The sequence below is a fragment of the Rattus rattus genome, chromosome 2 (assembly GCF_011064425.1).
Source record: "Rattus rattus isolate New Zealand chromosome 2, Rrattus_CSIRO_v1, whole genome shotgun sequence".
Lineage (NCBI taxonomy): Eukaryota > Metazoa > Chordata > Mammalia > Rodentia > Muridae > Rattus > Rattus rattus.
In genome coordinates, this window is record NC_046155.1 from 216,347,036 (window position 1) to 216,364,875 (window position 17,840).

The following is a 17,840-nucleotide window of genomic DNA, read 5'->3' on the forward strand; positions in this document are numbered from 1 at the left end:
CACCTTCAAGTCACCTGCCCTTAAGGAACACGTAAGGAACACTGTGCTTGTCGCAGATCCAGATCTGTGCAACGCACAGCAGCACGTGTGGTGCCTAGGCTGGTGATGCTTCAGTGACCCACGGACTGGGTCTCTGTCTGGGGCTGCTGGCTACAAAGCAGGCAGTCAGCGAGGACGAGGACATCTGTACCAGATTTTCTAGGATCCCCAAAGCTGTGACGAGGTGGTCCATGCCTACTAAACTAAGGAGAATGATGACTCATCAAAACCACCCGACGACAGAATGTGATAAGAGTTTTTTAAAAAAAAAAAAAAAAGAAAGAAAGAAAAGAAATGTAACTGACCTACTGTGTAAGCACTGAGGTTTACTGAATTACAGTACCAAGATAAGCCTTCTGCTAACGCCATGTTTCAAGATAACTTCGTGTCCACTTAAGGGGAGAGAAGTAGTCTGGATGTGTGTTTACCATTGCTTCCCGTCTGAGATGTCAGCGTGTCCCTACAGAACATCGGGTTAGGCCAGAGCACAGAGGCTCATGGGACAGAGGCTGATCCAGCTGCACGGCTGAGTCCTTCCAGAGCAGAAAGTGCCCTGGGATGACATTCCACAGCCCTGCAAGCCTTCTGCAGAGAGATCCTTCCGCAGAGAGATCCTTAAAGCAGTTGCGGCTGCTGGGTGCTGTTTAGGTCTCTCTGGGGAAAGGAGCTCATGCTGAGGCAAAGAGAGGACCTGGGGTCTTACCTCCATCGCTCGCTTGTCCTCAAATAGTGGAAGCATCATTTAATTACAGTTTAGTGATTTCAGAGAGATTCCTGTTTTGCAACCAGAGATTTAGGGGGAAAAAACCCAAAAACCAAACACACTCTTACTGTCCAGTAAATACTACAACCAAACTCACAGAACGTCCGTGGAAGTGGTGCCTGCATTTACCTCCACTGTGAATGCTAGAGCTCCCGTGGAGAGGGCTTCCCCACGACCACCGGTTATACTTCTGCCTCGGCTTCTGGCTCCTTTCCATCGTCCGCCGAACAACAGCTTCATGGCGCTCCTTACATGGGACAGAAGAGCCGGCTGTTAGCTTTCGCTGTTTGAAGGCTCTGCAACCTAAGCCGGAGTCGAGTGGACGACCTAATTGCTTGCCCCACTACACTGGTGTTATCCTCTATTTCCTAACTTCCCCACTTTAAGATGGGAACAGTAACACTAACTTCCCCACTTTAAGATGGGAACAGTAACAATCTTGGGTCGTTTCTGCAACCATTAGTCCCCAGTTCAAAAGTCCTTCTGTAGAAGACACTCAAATGCTTCCCTACGGGGTGTGACGCTAACACTAGCAGTCTTCACTCAGGCTGATACTCAACACGGGTTTTTATGTACAGTTATAAAATGTGTCTCGGTAACCGGATCCTCCCGCTTCTGATCCTCCTGACGGCAGGGACTGTAGACATGTACCTTTCTACCCCACTTAACTGGTCCGCACGTGTGTGCATGTGAGAGGGGGTGGGGGAGAAAGAAGGTGTCAGGACCTTATGCGCGCTGGCAAGCACTTGTCCCATGTTTATAAACCAGCTTCTACATGAGGCCATATTTTAAAAATAGAAATCAGAAAGTGAGGACACAGCATTTTTTCTGCCCCCCAAGCAGAGTGGTCATATTAAGAAAAAGTGAGAAAGAACTCTCAAGAATGGGAAGGGGTCCAAGAGAGAAAAACTCTTTTCTCTGAGGCTTGGTCTTCATTGGCTATCCTTGAACTTGTGACAATCCTTACGATTTTGAGTCTAACTGCCCCTCCCCCATTTTCTAAACACTTATTCAGGGGTTGAGCGTGAATGAAGTGCATATGCAGAAATATTTACCCACATGGAAATGTTTACATACGGCAAGACCCCACGGAAGCCCACTGGCATTTTAGCACTTCAGTACAGCCGAATCAAGCAGTAGTGAGTACTGGGTTCCCACGGGAGACAGAACTCAGTGTTACAGCAGCAACACTGACAAGCAGCCTGTGCTCCCCAACGCCTGCAGCCGTCTGCCCCTCTGCCCCGTAGGTTGACCAGGGGCACCCTCCCCACACCTTGTCCTCCTCCAGCCTCTGTCTCCGCTTCTCCTCCACCGCCGCTCTCCTCCGCTCCTCCTTCAGCCGCTGGTCCTCCAGCTTTTTCTTCCGCGCCTCCAGGTGCCTCTCATAGTGCTGCCGGGCTCGCTCTTCTCTCTCTAGCCAGACGGTTTCTCGTGCAGCTTTGGGGAAAACAGGGAGATCCAACACAGGCCAGCTTAGCAATAGGATGTTTGGTGCTGGTGAGTGTTCCACAGGGAACCAGCTCTGTGCGCGTGTGCGATCTGGCATGGCTGTCTCACTACGTCAGGGAGGGCGCCCTGGATTCTGCTCTTTAGGAACATGCAGAGGGCACAGGCTGTACGCCCTTAAGCTCTGGGATCAACAGTTCCATTCCCATAATCTCCTTTTAAAAGGTGGTACCCCGGGCTGGAGGCATGGCTCAGTGTGTAAGAGCCCTTGCTAATGCAAGCATGAGGGCCTGAGTTCTTCCCCAGCACCCAACCTGGGGAGGCAGCGGCAGGCAGAATCCTACGCTAACTGGCCAGCGAGCTTAATTGACAAGATCATGACAGCCATGTCTCAGAAACACGGTAGATGGCGTCTGAGAAACGACACCTCACATACACCTCTGGCTTCCACACGCATTTGCACATGTGCACGCACACCTGCATGTACACCATGCCCATCCACATATACATACAAACACACATAAGGAACTGAGAACGATTGCTCAGCGGTGAAAGACCCTTCCCCTGCATGTGCTCTTCCCACTCAGAGCTACTTTAATAATGAGGTGTCCTCCAACCATAAAAACTAAAGATCCACGAGTTATTAACACTGGGTGTGAGAATGTCCACAGTTTGGACCATAAAATCGTTATTTTTGAGACAGAACTTGCTATGTATTTTAGGATGACCCTTGAGTTCCTAGTCCTGCCTGCACCCCAGAAGAACCGCCATTATAGTGTCTTCCGCCACGCTGGGCCAATGCTGTTGGCAATTCTGCAGCATTAACTGTTTCTCAAAGTTAGTGTCTGAGACAAAGACCTTCTCAAAGAACTGACTTGGCTTGCTGCTGGTGAAAGGACAAGGTCATTCAAGGTGAGGGTACCAGGACGGTGAGAGGGCTGGGGTGGCAGGCTTCCCCTAAGAGCTCTTCTGCTGAGCCACACCTCGCCTTCACCACAGCCATTTGGACTTCAGTCATCTGATCCAAATCCAGGAAGATAGTTTTCAAAGTTCCTACCTATACAAAAGCCTATGGTCCCAGAGCAATTCTCAGGCTCCGGTTAAAACCTGACTCTAAGAAAGAGCACCTACTGTGTGCTCTATAAAGCATGCACTGAGTGACTGAATAAAGCCATAGTGAGACGCCACCTTGAAATTTAATGCATAGAATTCTGGATTTTCTACAGAGAAACCTTACTGGTAAGCTTTTACTGACAGTACACATAGAAAGATATGTTAGAGCGGTCTATTTTCTTCCCTTTTTCTGTTATTTTAGAGACAGGGGTTCTCTGTGTAGCCTGAACTTTCTCTGTAGACCAAGCTGGCCTCAGACTCAGAAACCCAACTGTCTTTGCCTCCCAAGTGCTGGGGGTAGATCTTACAGACCCTTAATGGGTACCAAGTGTCAGAAAGGGCAATGACTATTCCTCCTACTGGGACCTGTTAAATCCCACTCTGTCTCCGTGAAACACGTATACCATTCAAGATTGTTCCAGAGTGTAACTACTCTGCACTTAACTTTTCCTACTTAACATCTCTGAGATCTTTCATGGTCAATAGAAAAACCCAAGTCTAACTGCATTGTTAATGGTTCTGTACCATTTTATTGCCTGTGCGTTGCTGAAACAGACAATTATCACTTGCTCGACGGTAAGACACAGAATGCTTCAGAGTTTGGGTGATACCACGGCTCTCTCCCGTCAGGCACGAGCCTCACGTTCTGGGTTACTATTAACGATGCAGTTTTTACTCTGTGGTGGCACTGAAGGATCTGACGGTTGGGGAAGAGGCTCAGTGGGAATGCTTGCACAGCATCTGTGAGCCCTAGGTTGGATCCCAGCACTGCAGTGCGATGCAGCAATGAGATGTGAGAAACACCGTGACTCCTTGTTTCTTTGGAGGCAAACGCCCCTGCTTGCTAGCTAAGCTCCTGATTGCTTTCCTTGCCCTGTTCTCAACAGATGCTCCGGGTGGCCTGCACCCCCTGCTCAGCTTTTCAGCAATGTTTTCCCCTCTACTCCTGTTCAGTCTCCAGCTAATCCACTTTTGAAGGCAGTGACCTCATGTCTGTCATGCACATCACCATAACCTTTGGAAGTCTGGGGTTAAAGGACAAAAGCATCTAGTTAGGATCAAATCCATGGGCTCTGATCCGTCCTCATGGTTCAGTTACTAATAACAAAAGGATTTTTTTTAAAAAAAATTTTTTGTGGTGTTGGGGACAAGTAGTTTTCATTTCTAATAAACCTGCTGGTAGACATGAGATACGCAGTCCACTGGTGTGTGAAGAGACCTGCCACACTGGTCTCCTGCAGTAACTTTCTGACGTCTGACTCTTTGGCATTTATTTCCTAAGCTGTTGTCTATGTAGCAAAGGTAGTTTCCTCGTCTACCAGAGTAAGTCTCAACCACTTGAACACATCCGAACATCTTAACTACTTCCTGTTCACTGTGAAAAGCATCTTAAGAATGACTTCCTGGTTCACTGTGAACTACTGACTGATCGACCAATTTTGGGAATTGGAATGAGTTCTATCAGAGAAGTTGTGGGGAAACATAGGACCTCATGCTATTATGAGGATTAAATCGTAATTATACTTCAAGCAGTGAGAACAGATCTCTGGACTTAAGTACTCAGGAAAATTTGCCCACAATTTCCCCCTTTATCACTAACCCCTGTAGCCTTGCACACTCATGCTAGGCAAGCACTCCCCCTGTAGCCTTGCACACTCATGCTAGGCAAGCACTCCCCCTGTAGCCTTGCACACTCATGCTAGGCAAGCACTCCCCCTGTAGCCTTGGCACACTCATGCTAGGTAAGCACTCCCCCTGTAGCCTTGCACACTCACACTAGGTAAGCACTCCCCCTGTAGCCTTGCACACTCATGCCAGGCAAGCATTCCCCTGTAGCCTTGCACACTCATGATAACTCATGCTAAGTAAGCACTTCCCCTGTAGCCTTGCACACTCATGCTAGGTAAGCACTCCCCCTGTAGCCTTGCACACTCATGCTAGGTAAACACTCCCCTAGGAGCTACAATCTTGTTTCCACATCTGTCTTTAACAGGAAGTGGAGATTCTATTGCATGGCTTTTGTTCCCCCTCAAAACACAGTTTGTCTGTAAACAGTCACACAGAGAACGGGCACACAATGTTGGAAAAACAAACACTACTCTCTGGTCATTGGAGCACCTGCTGGTGAGCCTTCCGATGAGCTGCTGTGCACGGTTCCTGTGGCCTTTTAAACTATTTTAAGGATTGAAAGTTTATTTATATGAACTTTAGTAATTTAAACTATTAACCTAGTTTTGAGGCCAAATGTTTTTTTCAACGAGAATTCTGAACATAAAACAAACTGAAAAAAAAATACACAAAACAACAACAACAACAAAACCACAACACAGCAATTGCTATAGAAAATTGTGTCCCCTGACTGCAAACTCCTGTTAAAGCTCTAATGCCCATGACTGTATTTGGAAGCAAATCCTCTAGAAGGTAATTAAGGTTGAAGTAGCCGGGCATGGTGGTGCACGCTTCTAATCTCAGCACTGAAGCTACAGGAGGGAAGACCATTGTTCCAGACCACTGGGCTAAGCAGAGGACGCTGTTTCAAAAAGTAGAACTACGAAACATAAGAAAAAGACCAAATGGGTCCCTAAAAGGAGGAAGGCCTCACCCGATAGAATTAGGGTTTTTTTTAAGAAGATACAACAGCGTGCACACTCTCTCCCTCCTCCTCTCTCTCACACTGTATGTGTGCAATGCTTGTGTACCACTGTGCACATATGGAGGCCAAAAACCCGACTCTCCTTCCTCTTTACCTGGCCATGTGGAATCAGGCGCAGGTCTCCTAGCTTGTAGCATGTGCGTTTACCTCCTGAGCCATTCACATCCTGTTCTCTCTGGATGCCTGTGCTCTGAGGACAGAGCCCTGAGCAGGCATGAGACCAAACACTGGTCTGGGGCTTCCCTGACTCCAACTGTGAGAAAATGTCATCTGATGCTGAAGCCACCCAGCCCGTGGAACTCTGCGAGGGCAGTGGTCAGTAAGACGGTTCCATCCTTAAGTCCTCACTTAATAAAGGTGCACCTATGTAAGAGGAGAGCATGTCCAGACGAGTCATCAACACTGCGAACGTTCATCTTCCGCCCCACCTTTCAAGGTAACTCACGCCTAGTTCACAGGTTCTTAAAAAGAGACATGGACGCCATGCCCTAAGCCTCAGGAATACGGAGCAGAGCACGTCAGTCTCATCTGCAACCAGGATGTTTACACAGTACACAAACAGTAACACCATGCTGGTGCTATACAACACTGAAATGTGCTATCAAACTGGACTCTACTTAGAAACACACAGTGCCTGCTTGTCAAGAGAATTTAGGAAGAAAAACAGGTACTGGGGTAGACACACAAGTTGCATAGGAACTTGAGCCTACCCATATCCTGTCACTGACCAGCTATGGGCCAGTGAACACGCCATGCAGTGTGTGGCTCTCTTCTTGAAATCATGACAGCACTGACTTCCGGTCAGGACTGCCGGTGAGCTCACGGTAACACCCACAACACTTGGCACAGTGCCGTGCTCTTCTGTGGGGGCAGCGAGCGGCGTGATAGGCTGTGTGTCAATCCTGTAAGTCCTGTTCTGCAGCCGCAGAAGGATGCAGGATGTAGGACAGAGAGCTTGGTGCGCGCCCACACCCCACCCACACCCGTCATGGCCCACATCTGTCCTGGTCCCTCTGAGCAGGCTTGTGTCTCTACAGGTGGAGGACACAGTTCACTGCTGGAACAGAATGGATGCCATCAACCTCAAAAAATGTACAGTTTTGCCCCTTTTTGTTTTGTTTTTTATGCTAGTGTCTAAACCCAGCACAACCTTATACTCTGCCACGGGGCTACAACGCCAACACCAATTTCAAAGTCAAGCACAGAAGCACTCCTAGGAGCACTGAGGACCAGAATAGACAGAAACACCACTGAGAGTCTAGATGGGACAGTGATGAGAACATCCTACTTTGGGCCTGATTTTTACTATTAATACTTGGTAATCTTGGAGAAGTTAGCAGACTTCTAAGCTAGAGAACAAGTATACAGTGCTCTCTGAGACACACGGATTGTGTGTATTACGTGCTCCAAGGCAGCATCTGGCTATGCATTTCAGGCGAGATTGGAACTCACTATGTAACGCAGGCTGGCCTTCGCTCGCCAGTGCTCATTTACAGGCAAACATCACTATACCTTGCTTGCCTGGCTTTGACTTTGAATATTGAGATTTTAGCCAGAAGAATTTAACCTTACGGCTGGGGATATAGCTCAGTGGTACAAGTCTTATTTATTCTTTATTTTTTTTCTCTTGTTACCTAGAACACAATGAATATATGTAATAAAAAGTTGTTTGAAGGAGATGAGACAATTTAGCTCACTGATTCTAGGAAGGGGGAAGTGAGAAGGAAACAGTAAGATACTCTAGAGATGGACTTCATGTAGAAAATATTTCATTTAATGGGGTTGAAGTTGAGAGTTTGAGGCCCGAGATTCAGATCCTAGAATGCACGCACGTGCGCACACACACACACACACATGCGTACATGAAATCAAAGAAGGACGGATGGATGGACGGAAGGAAACCCAGGCGACAACTGTAAATGTTGCAGAAGTTACTGACTTTTGAAATGAAAATGAAACTGCTGAGTATAGAAAAGCATCCAGGGGTTGGGGATTTAGCTCAGTGGTAGAGCACTTGCCTAGCAAGGGCAAGGCCCTGGGTTCGGTCCCCAGCTCCGGAAAAAAAAAAAAAAAAGAAAAGCATCCAGACTTCCAGAGTGTTTACCATGAAATGAACACTATTTATCTACATCAGACCAACCCCTCACACTTTCAGACCACACACACTACTCCCTTCCTAAAAAGCAAAACCAAGGAGATGGAATTTTTAAAAATCTACAAGGATCTGGGCGTGCTAATGCTGTCTGTAATCCCAGTCCCTGGGAGGCTGAGCAAGTGTTTCGTGAGTTCAAGACCAGCCTGCTCTACACACTGAGACCTTGTTTCAACCCTACCATATCCCCCACCCTTTCCCCCAAATGGTGGAAGGCATGAAATCAATGCTACACTGAGTTTGCTTGTTTTGATTACCCAATGCCAAGCTGTGCTAAGTCTCAGAAGAGTCCAATCACTATTGAAATGCTTGCCTAGCGCTGGAGCCCTGAATTACCTCCACCATGGAAAGGAAGAGGCAACCAGAGCCACCAGAAAAAGTAGCAAGCAGAAATTTTACCATTACACAAGGCTGACTTGGAAATGAAATGAGAAACAAATCCAGAGAGGTTGAATGATGTTCCCAAGAACATACAGTGCAAAGGATCTAGAGTTAGGGTTTTAATTCAGTCGACTCCAAAGCCTGGCTCTGCCCGCACATTCTCCCTACCTTAGCGCAGAGCCTGCTCAGGGCTGTGTGCTCTCACATCAGACTCCAGGGAGCAGTGAGTGAGGTCTGAAAGCGCAGGCCCCTCCTCAGTGGCCCCCTTCAGATGCTGGCTGGGGACTGTCACTCTTTAGAAACAGCGCCCAGACTGAGCAGTACTTCTCTTCCGTCCGCTGAGACCTCTCTCCTGTTCCTTTTGCCCTGGGGTCTGTCTAGTAGACCTCCCCAGCAGCTCTACCAACACACACCTAGAGAACCCCGGTTCCTTTACTGGTGCTACCTCTGTCCACACCATTGCCGTCAGCCTGGTGGTCTTCAAGCTGCTTCTTGTCAAAGCCTCTCATCAGAGACAGGAGAGTGCCCCAGCTCCATTCAGAGGGCCACCGCTGTTGGTGCCCTCTGCTCTTGCCTATGCTTAGTGGATTTGTTAAAACATGCCATGGGGGTGTTTAAATAAACCCACAGTATGGGGGTAGGTGGAGAATGAGGGGAGGGAGGGGATGAGAGAGGGAAGGAGAGGAAGAGGGAGGGAGAGAGAAGAAGGGAGGAAGGGAGAGAAGGGGGGAGGGAGTAAATGACTGTCAAGCAAGGTTTTCACTATTTTGAGGAATGTAATTAGAGGCTTTCCCATTTGTTACTTTTTATTTTGTTTTATTCTTTGAGACAAAATTACACTCTGTAGCTTAAGCAGGCCTGGAAGTCACTCTGTAGCCCACGCTGGTTTTGGGCTCTGGGTAACCCTCGCCTCAGTGTACTAAGCACTGGGACAGCAGTGTCTTCCTCTAACTGTACTTGGAGTATGTAGAGCTGTCTGGCCTGGCCTTGCAGGACTCCTACACTGTCTCCTGTCTGAGAGGCCTTCCCACTTTGGCCATTTCTTGTACTTGAAGGCTAATGGAACTGAGGTGCTGGGACAGAGATTAAACATATAGAAACCCTGTAGCACCCCCTTATGTGTGGGGAGAAGGTCTTGGAATAGGAAAGCAAATCCTCTGAAGACATAGAAAGTTCCAGAATTCTAATCTGAATCTAGCCACTACTAAAAGCAATGGAGTCTGGCTTGACCAATGGAATCTTTTCATGGCTGACCCCCCTAGAAGCACAGACGCCCCACCTCCACCCCTCAACTGCAATTTCTCAGCTCAGAATCATCAGACCTGGAGTTGCAGGCACCTAGTCACCTGACTGGCCATGCTCCTGCATCATTACCGCCACCTGGAAAGAGGCTCAGCTCACACCTCATGCTGACCCCAGTCATGTATAGGCCTGAGAGACAGGGACGTGAGGTAACTTGCTCTACATCTCAGGACACGTGAGTGGTGGAGATGGAGTTAGACTCCGGATTGTCTGAGTCTGGAAGCACAAAGAGCCATTCTGTTAAAACGTCTGGGCTAGAACCCCTCCCAGTGACTAATGGTCCTCCTCCACATGGGGAGAGATAGGGACTAGTACTTGGTGTCACCCTTAGACTTTATCATGCCCACAGAATTCTTACTGTTCAGGTTTAAGAGCTTTTTATTTTCACACTTAAGGGCAAAGTAGGTTTAAAAGTAAACAGATAATGAGTCCGTCACATATTCACCTGACCCCAAGACTTGATTCAGACCCTGCTTACCTAAACCATCCACAAACAGGCATCCAGCCTTCCGGCTGGCTGGCTACGACACAGCTGCTCTGTGCCCACAGGAGGCACCCGGGTCCAGAGCTGCCTCTTCCCGACCTTCAGTACAGCGATGCACCAAGTGCCCGACTGGGAGGGTAGGGCTAAGGCTGGTCACAGACCTGCTAGGTTTGCACAGTTGCAGTCTGTATGAGACACTACTTGGAGGATTGCCTCCTGGACTCCGACACCCTCCCCTCCCCTCCTTTCCCTTTCTGCCCTCGGTCTCTCCTTTCCTCAAAGGAGAACTGCTGGACAGATGATGTTAGGTATGAAATCGGAAGGAGCGTCACGCACACTGGCTGGGGTCACAGCACCGTTGTTGGTTGCTAACAGTAATTTGAGATGAGCCTATACCAGGTTGAAAAGATGACTTATCTCTCAGTTATACTCACTGACACTGCCGTCCCTGAATTGATAACACATTAAAATGAATGATTAAAAAAAGGCAAAGTCATAAAGCTACTGCTGGGAGGGCAAAGTCTGATGCAATCACATCAGCCAATTTAACGAAAACTCGTCCCAGGGTCAAAGTCATTTTTATATCATTGTGTTATCTTGAAAACACACTCTGACAGATCTCTAGAACAGCTTCAAACTTAGCTATGGAACCCAACACAAGCTAATTAAAGATTCAGAAGCTTACTGAGTCAATTATTACATACATACATATATACACTGTAATAATCTTTCATCATTAAAGTTTTTAAATTACATTTCTCACTGTGTTTTCTCTGTTCATGTATGTTCGTGCATGTGTGTGGTGTCAGGTGCCTTCACACTAAGCTGTCTACATCCCTCTTCCATGACTTTATAGAACCCAGAAAAGCTGAGACAGTCCTAACTGGGAGTAGAAATACAGTCACAAGGATTTTGGTCTCAGAGAGTTGGGGGTACAGCTAAGTGCTAGACTGATTACCTACAACATGTGTGACACTGTAGAAACCATAGCAACACACACACATGCATTACCAAAAGTATGCTAAAACATTTGAAAAAGCAAACCCAACACTTACTATTTCCTGAAATGTGGATGACTATTTTTTTATTGTTGTTAAATATTCCATAAATATTCTTTAACTTTGTCAAAAGATTGCAGGAGTATTAACACACATGAGGTCAGTAAGATTCAGTAAATATAGCTGTTCTACAGATTGTCTGGTTCATCTGAGCCTCTGGTTGAGCTTTAAGAGCTCAGCACCCACGTGACAGAACTATAGTCAAGTCAGGCACTGCATTACAACCAGCAACAACGCTGACTTGCAATACCTGCTGCGCTTACCTGTATTGAAATGCATAGATTTACTTAAGATTCAACAAACAATTGTTGGACATTTACTATGCACAATCACTGGCCATTAATTAATTAATTCTAATAATTGAAACATTCCCACATGTAGCATGACAAAGTTTGAAGCAAACACAGTAGCAGTTGACACTACTAATTGCTTCTTGTTCTTATAGTGTGCATATTTTAAAGGTTTCCTTTCATTAAAAACCTTTCTTCTTTTTTTTTAATACTCCAGTGTTGGTCACCTTCTAACCAACATTATGACTAGGGAGCTTCGAGCACTGGAGGAAGTCAAGGCCTTAAGGGCACAGCCAGCCATCGTGCTTTCCAGGAAATGGCTGTCTGCAGGAAGCCTGGCAGAAGCAGGGATCACTGGGTCTGGGAGGAAACAGCAGGCTCAGCAAACAGCAGTTTAGCTATTTCCCACCAAGTCAGTGAAAATGTGTTTAAAGGTATCTCAGCCACACCAGGCATGGTGCACCATGCCTACAGTCCCAGCACTAAGGAGGCAGACAATCCCAAGTCTCAACTGGCCTGGGAATAATAAAACCCTATGCCAGTAAAAGCAAAATCAACAAAAATGGCTGAGGAGATGGCTCACTGGATGAAGTGGTTTCTCACAGGCCTCAAGACCTAAATTTGATTCTAAAAATCTACCTAATGGTAGAAACAGTGAACCAACTCCAACTTTGACCTCCAAACACACACTATGGCATGGGAACCCACATATACAAATCACACACACATACATACATATATGCACACATACATATACAACATACACACATATATACACATAATACAGCACACACATACACACATATATACACATAAATAATAACATACATACACACATACACAAGGAAAACTTGAGTAAAAAAATGAAAAGTAAAGAGCACACCAACAAAATGACATCTTGCTAACAAAATGAAGTCACTTTGCTACTGTAGCAAGGAGAAAATGTCACCAGGATACTAGTGCCACACCCTTGGGTTCTTGATCAGGAACAGTAGAAGGAATAGGGTAGAGAGGCTGCCTCCCGTGGATGAACCAGCTCCTCTGGACTGTGCAACTTCAGCAAAGCATGGGCCACTTCCTGCAAAGACCTCAGGCCCCAGCCTGTTTTAGTTTCTAAACATCTAAATACTTTAGACATGCTGAACATTTTCTTTTCAAAGAACTGGGGGCCCTTGTGTAGCAACCAGATCTGGATCTCCTGGAGAGCTGGACAGATGGACTCTGGGGGAGGGGTAGACACTGTCCTTAGTTATGTACCCACTGATGAGCTTACCATGGGCAGCCCTGGTTAGAGATATAACACACACACACACACACACACACACACACACACACACACGCACACACACGCACACACACGCACACACACGCACACACACAACCCATTGCCAACCCCTCCTTTGTCTGCTGTCTTTTGTTTCAGAAGTGAACTTGAATATTGAGTGATTTTATGTTTTCAATTCGACAACCATTTTTGCTTTACTTTTACTTTTGACAGTTTCATACAGAGAGCATTTTAGCTACTCTCACTCTCTCTTCTATTTCTCATGCCACTCTTGTTGGATTGAAATGGTAAGATCGCTCAATATACAAGCTCAGTTCTGAAGAAAACAAACAAATGACAGCGGATAAAGGAGGGTTTGGCACTGGCGTCCCTAGCCAACACTCTAGAACTGGGAAACCGCTCACCACTTCCTGGTAGGCGAGTCTTGTGACTCAGCTTGCCAGGTGGCTTCAGCAAACACCAGAGCCACTGACCTTTCACAAGGGCCTCTGGTGACAAGGCGGAAAGCAGGGACCTTGGCATCGGGTCTCTGACTTTCCTGTCTGAAGTCAATAGCAGGAAGTGCAGCAGTGCCAGGTTTCATGCCTGTGCTTAAAAGCAGGGGCCGTGTCTGCTCTCCCTGCACTTTCTCCTTCTTTTCGCTCTGTAGACTGCAGCTGACGGTTAGTACTAGCCGTTTTTGCTTGGGTCACACTCAAGGCTGCTTCGTCAACCATCAGTGAATGCACAGACACCCGAGAGTGGATATCCCAGTGAAGCCCACTGACAGTGGGCAGCCTCTCAACAAGGCGGTGGTCACTGAATGACCAGACACAGGAGTGAGGGCTTGGACTACCTAGCTGTTTTTCTCGTTCCTCACGGCGTTCTCTGGCCAGACGCTGCCGGTCATCAACCCGTAGCACAGGTGGGGGATCTGAAATGAGACAGAACACAGGAGGAGAGTTAGTTTTAAAAGGCACACATAGGCATGTAGCTTTGTTTAAAATATTTGATGAACGAGGTGCTGACGCAAAGGCACAACAGTTAAGAACAATTATTTATTCTTGCGGAGTAACCAAGACTGGTTCCCAGCCGATCACCAGGGGGCTCACAACTGCCTACACTCAAGCCATAGGGATGCTATGAGCTCTTCTGGCCCCTGTGGGCACTTGCACACACGTATACATACCCCCATACAGACACACGTATATACAGCATTTTAAAAATCTGACTGATTTTTTTTAAGATTTATTTATTATATATAAGTACACTGTAGCTGTCTTCAGACACACCAGAAGAGGGCATTGGATCCCATTACAGACGGTTGTGAGCCACCATGTGGGTGCTGGGATTTGAACTCAGGACCTCTGGGAGAGCAGTCAGTGCTCCTAACTGCTGAGCCGTCTCCCCAGCCCCGAACACTAATGTTCTCATGGACTTGGTGTCTGCACTGAGTGGTGAACTTTGTCATTGCTTTTCTGAGAGCGCCCACGTGTTTTCATCTATCACAAGAGCATCAGAGGACAGGAGTGTAGCTCAGTGGTAGTGCTTGGCTAGCACATGTGAGTCCCTGGTTTTGATCCCCTGCATCATCAAATCAAGTCAAATCAAGTCGCAGTTCTTCTGATGTCTTTTGACATTTTCCTCAAATGACGTTTGTGTCACTAAGCTGCTGATTTCCATTCTTCTTGTCCTGTCTGAGCTGCTCACACGGTGGCTGTGACCCTCGGATGGGGTCATGTAGCTGAAGGTGTGAGTCATGAAAATGGGCAATAGGGCAAGGGATCTGGGGTCAGGACAACCAGAAAGTCAAAATCAAACTTGTAAAGGAGCCATGGCGTTAGCTCTGGTCCTGCATGCCCGGGTGGTGCCTCATCTGCTTCCACTGCAGTCCTGCACACTCTACACCATCGCACCATGCTACCCAACGGCAAGGAACGTAACTGAAACGTCCCAGCTCAGACTTGGCTGTGTATGCTACAAACGCAGTGTCTTTATTATACATAGACAGTTTCTGCTTGAGCCAAAGTTTCATGGATAATTGCGGAAAACAGTACTTTCCCACTGCTCCTCATCAGCATGGAAGTAACCAGTATGTGTGTGTGTGTGTGTGTGTGTGTGTGTGCGTGTGTGTATGTGTGTGTGTGTGTGCGCATGTGTGTGTGCGTGTGTGTGTGCGTGTGCCATGGCACATGTGCGGAGGTGAGGACAATGTCAGGTATCTTATTACTCCCCACATTACTCTCTTGATACAGAGACTGAACCACCCTCTGAACACACTAAAATCAATAAAATCTAAACAACATTTGATAGAATCTCTCCTTCAGGTTGGGACACAGCTAGTGCGACATCCCTTGCCTAGCGAGGGCCTTGGTAAAAACAACCAAACACAAGCAAAGGGCCAGTCACTTTCACAGGTAGTCACATGAATCTAGGGAGTAGAGGTGCCCTAGTGTGAGCCCCATGGGGACGGACAGAGATTTGAATTTGCTTACAAATCCCAGGCTCAGAAAAGCCTCAAGTACCAGCTGTTGTGGGGAGGTGGGCGGACAGAGGTAGCTTAGGGGAGATCTCGGCCTGCTCAACTAACACGTGCCTGAGATTGCTCAACAACGGTGTCCACTGCTGTCTTCCTCCTAGAGGAGAAGCCAGGTGTATCTACTCCGATACACATGCTTTCCTCAGGACAAAATACAAAACTAAGAACCGTGGAGAATGTTCTGGGAGACGAGGCCCGGGCACTTCTGTCCTCCTTCCCATTAGTGCACTGAGGCTGAGTGTCCAGCATCGGTGATGGATGAAGCAGGTTTCCAAGAGCCTGTGTACCACCAGCACCATCGTGCTTCACGCTCAGCTCGCCCAGGAGCCGCACGCTGGCTGCTGAGGAGGGGGTGGCTGTCCAGATGTCTGCATTACGTTTGCAGACAGTTCTGTCGCTGACAGGACTGACGTGACTCACAAGCAGTGATTACATAAAATGACTTGTAGGTGGGTTATGATTACTGCAGGTAACCGCACAAGGGCTTACTACTGTGCGGCTGTCTCCGAGGATCTGAGTGGGTTCTCAGAAGTCGCAGAGATATACAATAACACTGGGCATGCAAGTTCCAAAACGGTCGTAACTTGGCTTCAAACACAGCGCCTTTCAGATGTTTGATGTTTAGATGTTAAGTAAACGTGTTCACAGACACTGTCTCAGTGACTATCAGACGACTCCACAAAGCTTGGGTTTTCATTTCTATTTAGGAGAGAGAAAGCTGGGGGCTGCTGAGATGGCTCATGGGTCCTGAGTTCAGTTCCTGGCAATCACATGGTGGCTCACAACTATCTGTAATTGGATATGATGCCTCTTCTGTCAGGTAGGTATATATGTACTTAAAGTACTCATATACATAAATACATAAATCTGAGGGGGGGAGGGGAGAGGGGGGGGGAGAGAGAGTGGGGAGAGAAGAGAGAGAGGAAGAGGAAGGGGAGGGGGAGGGAGAGGAGAGAGAGGGAAGGGAAGGGGAGAGGGGGGGAGAGAAAAGAGGGAGAGGAAGAGGGAAGGGGAGGGAGAGAGAGGGAGGGGGAGAGGGAGAGGGAGGGAGGAGAGGGAACCAAGGCATTGGGAGACCTTGTTTGTGCCTCATGGTTGTGTGAGGTCTGGTGGCAGACACAGAGTCAAGCACTCCTAAATGCTACTTTGATTTTCTGGTTATCAGCATGGGGCTGAAGCTTTTAAATAACCCCCCATTCCGCATGTAACTGCCGGTATCATACCTGGTTTACTTCCTGAGTGGTTGCTACTTTGTCCTGAAAGTGTAGAAGTGGGGCGGCTGGGGGCAGGTCTCTTTCCTTGTATTTTATAGCCATCAGACGCTACAGAATGAGACAAAAAGAGACATTTCATTAGTTCCTTAAAATGTATTCCCAAGCACTCAGGGGCTCAACATTTACTGTATCAGGTAGGAGGCTAGAGTCAAAACTACGAAGTAGTAATAGTTATGATTCCCAAGTGTGAGGAGGGCGCTGCTCAGTGGTGACCAGTCCTGCATTAGTGATTTGCTCCAGTCCTCACCTCTCTCTGTCAGAGTTCACAGAAAACTAAGCCTTTTTGTTCTTAGACAGTAGGTATTGGGCTACCCTGTGCTTACTATGTAGCTCAGGCTGGCCTCAAACTCACTGAAAAATTTCCTGCCTGAGCTCCTGGGACCTGAGATTACAGGAAACAGTCCTTGAGCCTAGTTCTTAGAAGGTCCAAACATTAGGAATTTAAAAAAAATTCCACAAATGGAACCATTTGATCACCAAAAGGGAACCGAGATAAAATATGCTAGGAGGAAGGCTCTGGCCCAGGTGCAACGCTTCATTGTTCAGTGTTGGCACATATCTCTGCTCACACTTGCTGGGCAGGTGGGCCAGTCACTGGGCACTGCTCACACCTGCTGGGCAGGTGGGCCAGTCACTGGGCACCGCTCACACCTGCTGGGCAGGTGGGCCAGTCACTGGGCACCGCTCACACCTGCTGGGCAGGTGGGCCAGTCACTGGGCACCGCTCACACCTGCTGGGCAGGTGGGTCAGTCACTGGGCACCGCTCACACCTGCTGGGCAGGTGGGCCAGTCACTGGGCACTGCTCACACCTGCTGGGCAGGTGGGCTAGTCAGCTGCACCCTCAGTGCAGCACAGATTGTCAGATGCAGAGAACTGTATCTACTTTTCCAGCTAAGCAAGTCCAAGCCTACAAAGTCATCAATGGCTTCTCTTTTCACTCCCTACATTTAATTCATTAGTCTTTCTGTTTTGCCTTAAAAAGCACCTGGCCACCACTTCTGCTCATCTCTCCTCCAGGTGTCTTCGGTCACTTAATTAGTCTACTTGACCTCCAGGTCCCCTTCAGTCTGTTCATGATCT

At 47.6% G+C, this 17,840-nt stretch overlaps 1 protein-coding gene across 1 annotated transcript in view; it reads right to left on the reverse strand.

The window, feature by feature from the left end:
* Map7 (microtubule associated protein 7) overlaps positions 1 to 17,840 on the reverse strand; it is a 102,228-nt gene that overhangs the window by 27,544 nt on the left and 56,844 nt on the right. Inside the window, 4 exon segments of the mRNA XM_032894934.1 lie at positions 932 to 1,049; positions 2,076 to 2,239; positions 13,802 to 13,879; positions 16,708 to 16,806. Coding sequence (XP_032750825.1) covers positions 932 to 1,049; positions 2,076 to 2,239; positions 13,802 to 13,879; positions 16,708 to 16,806 — 459 coding nt within the window.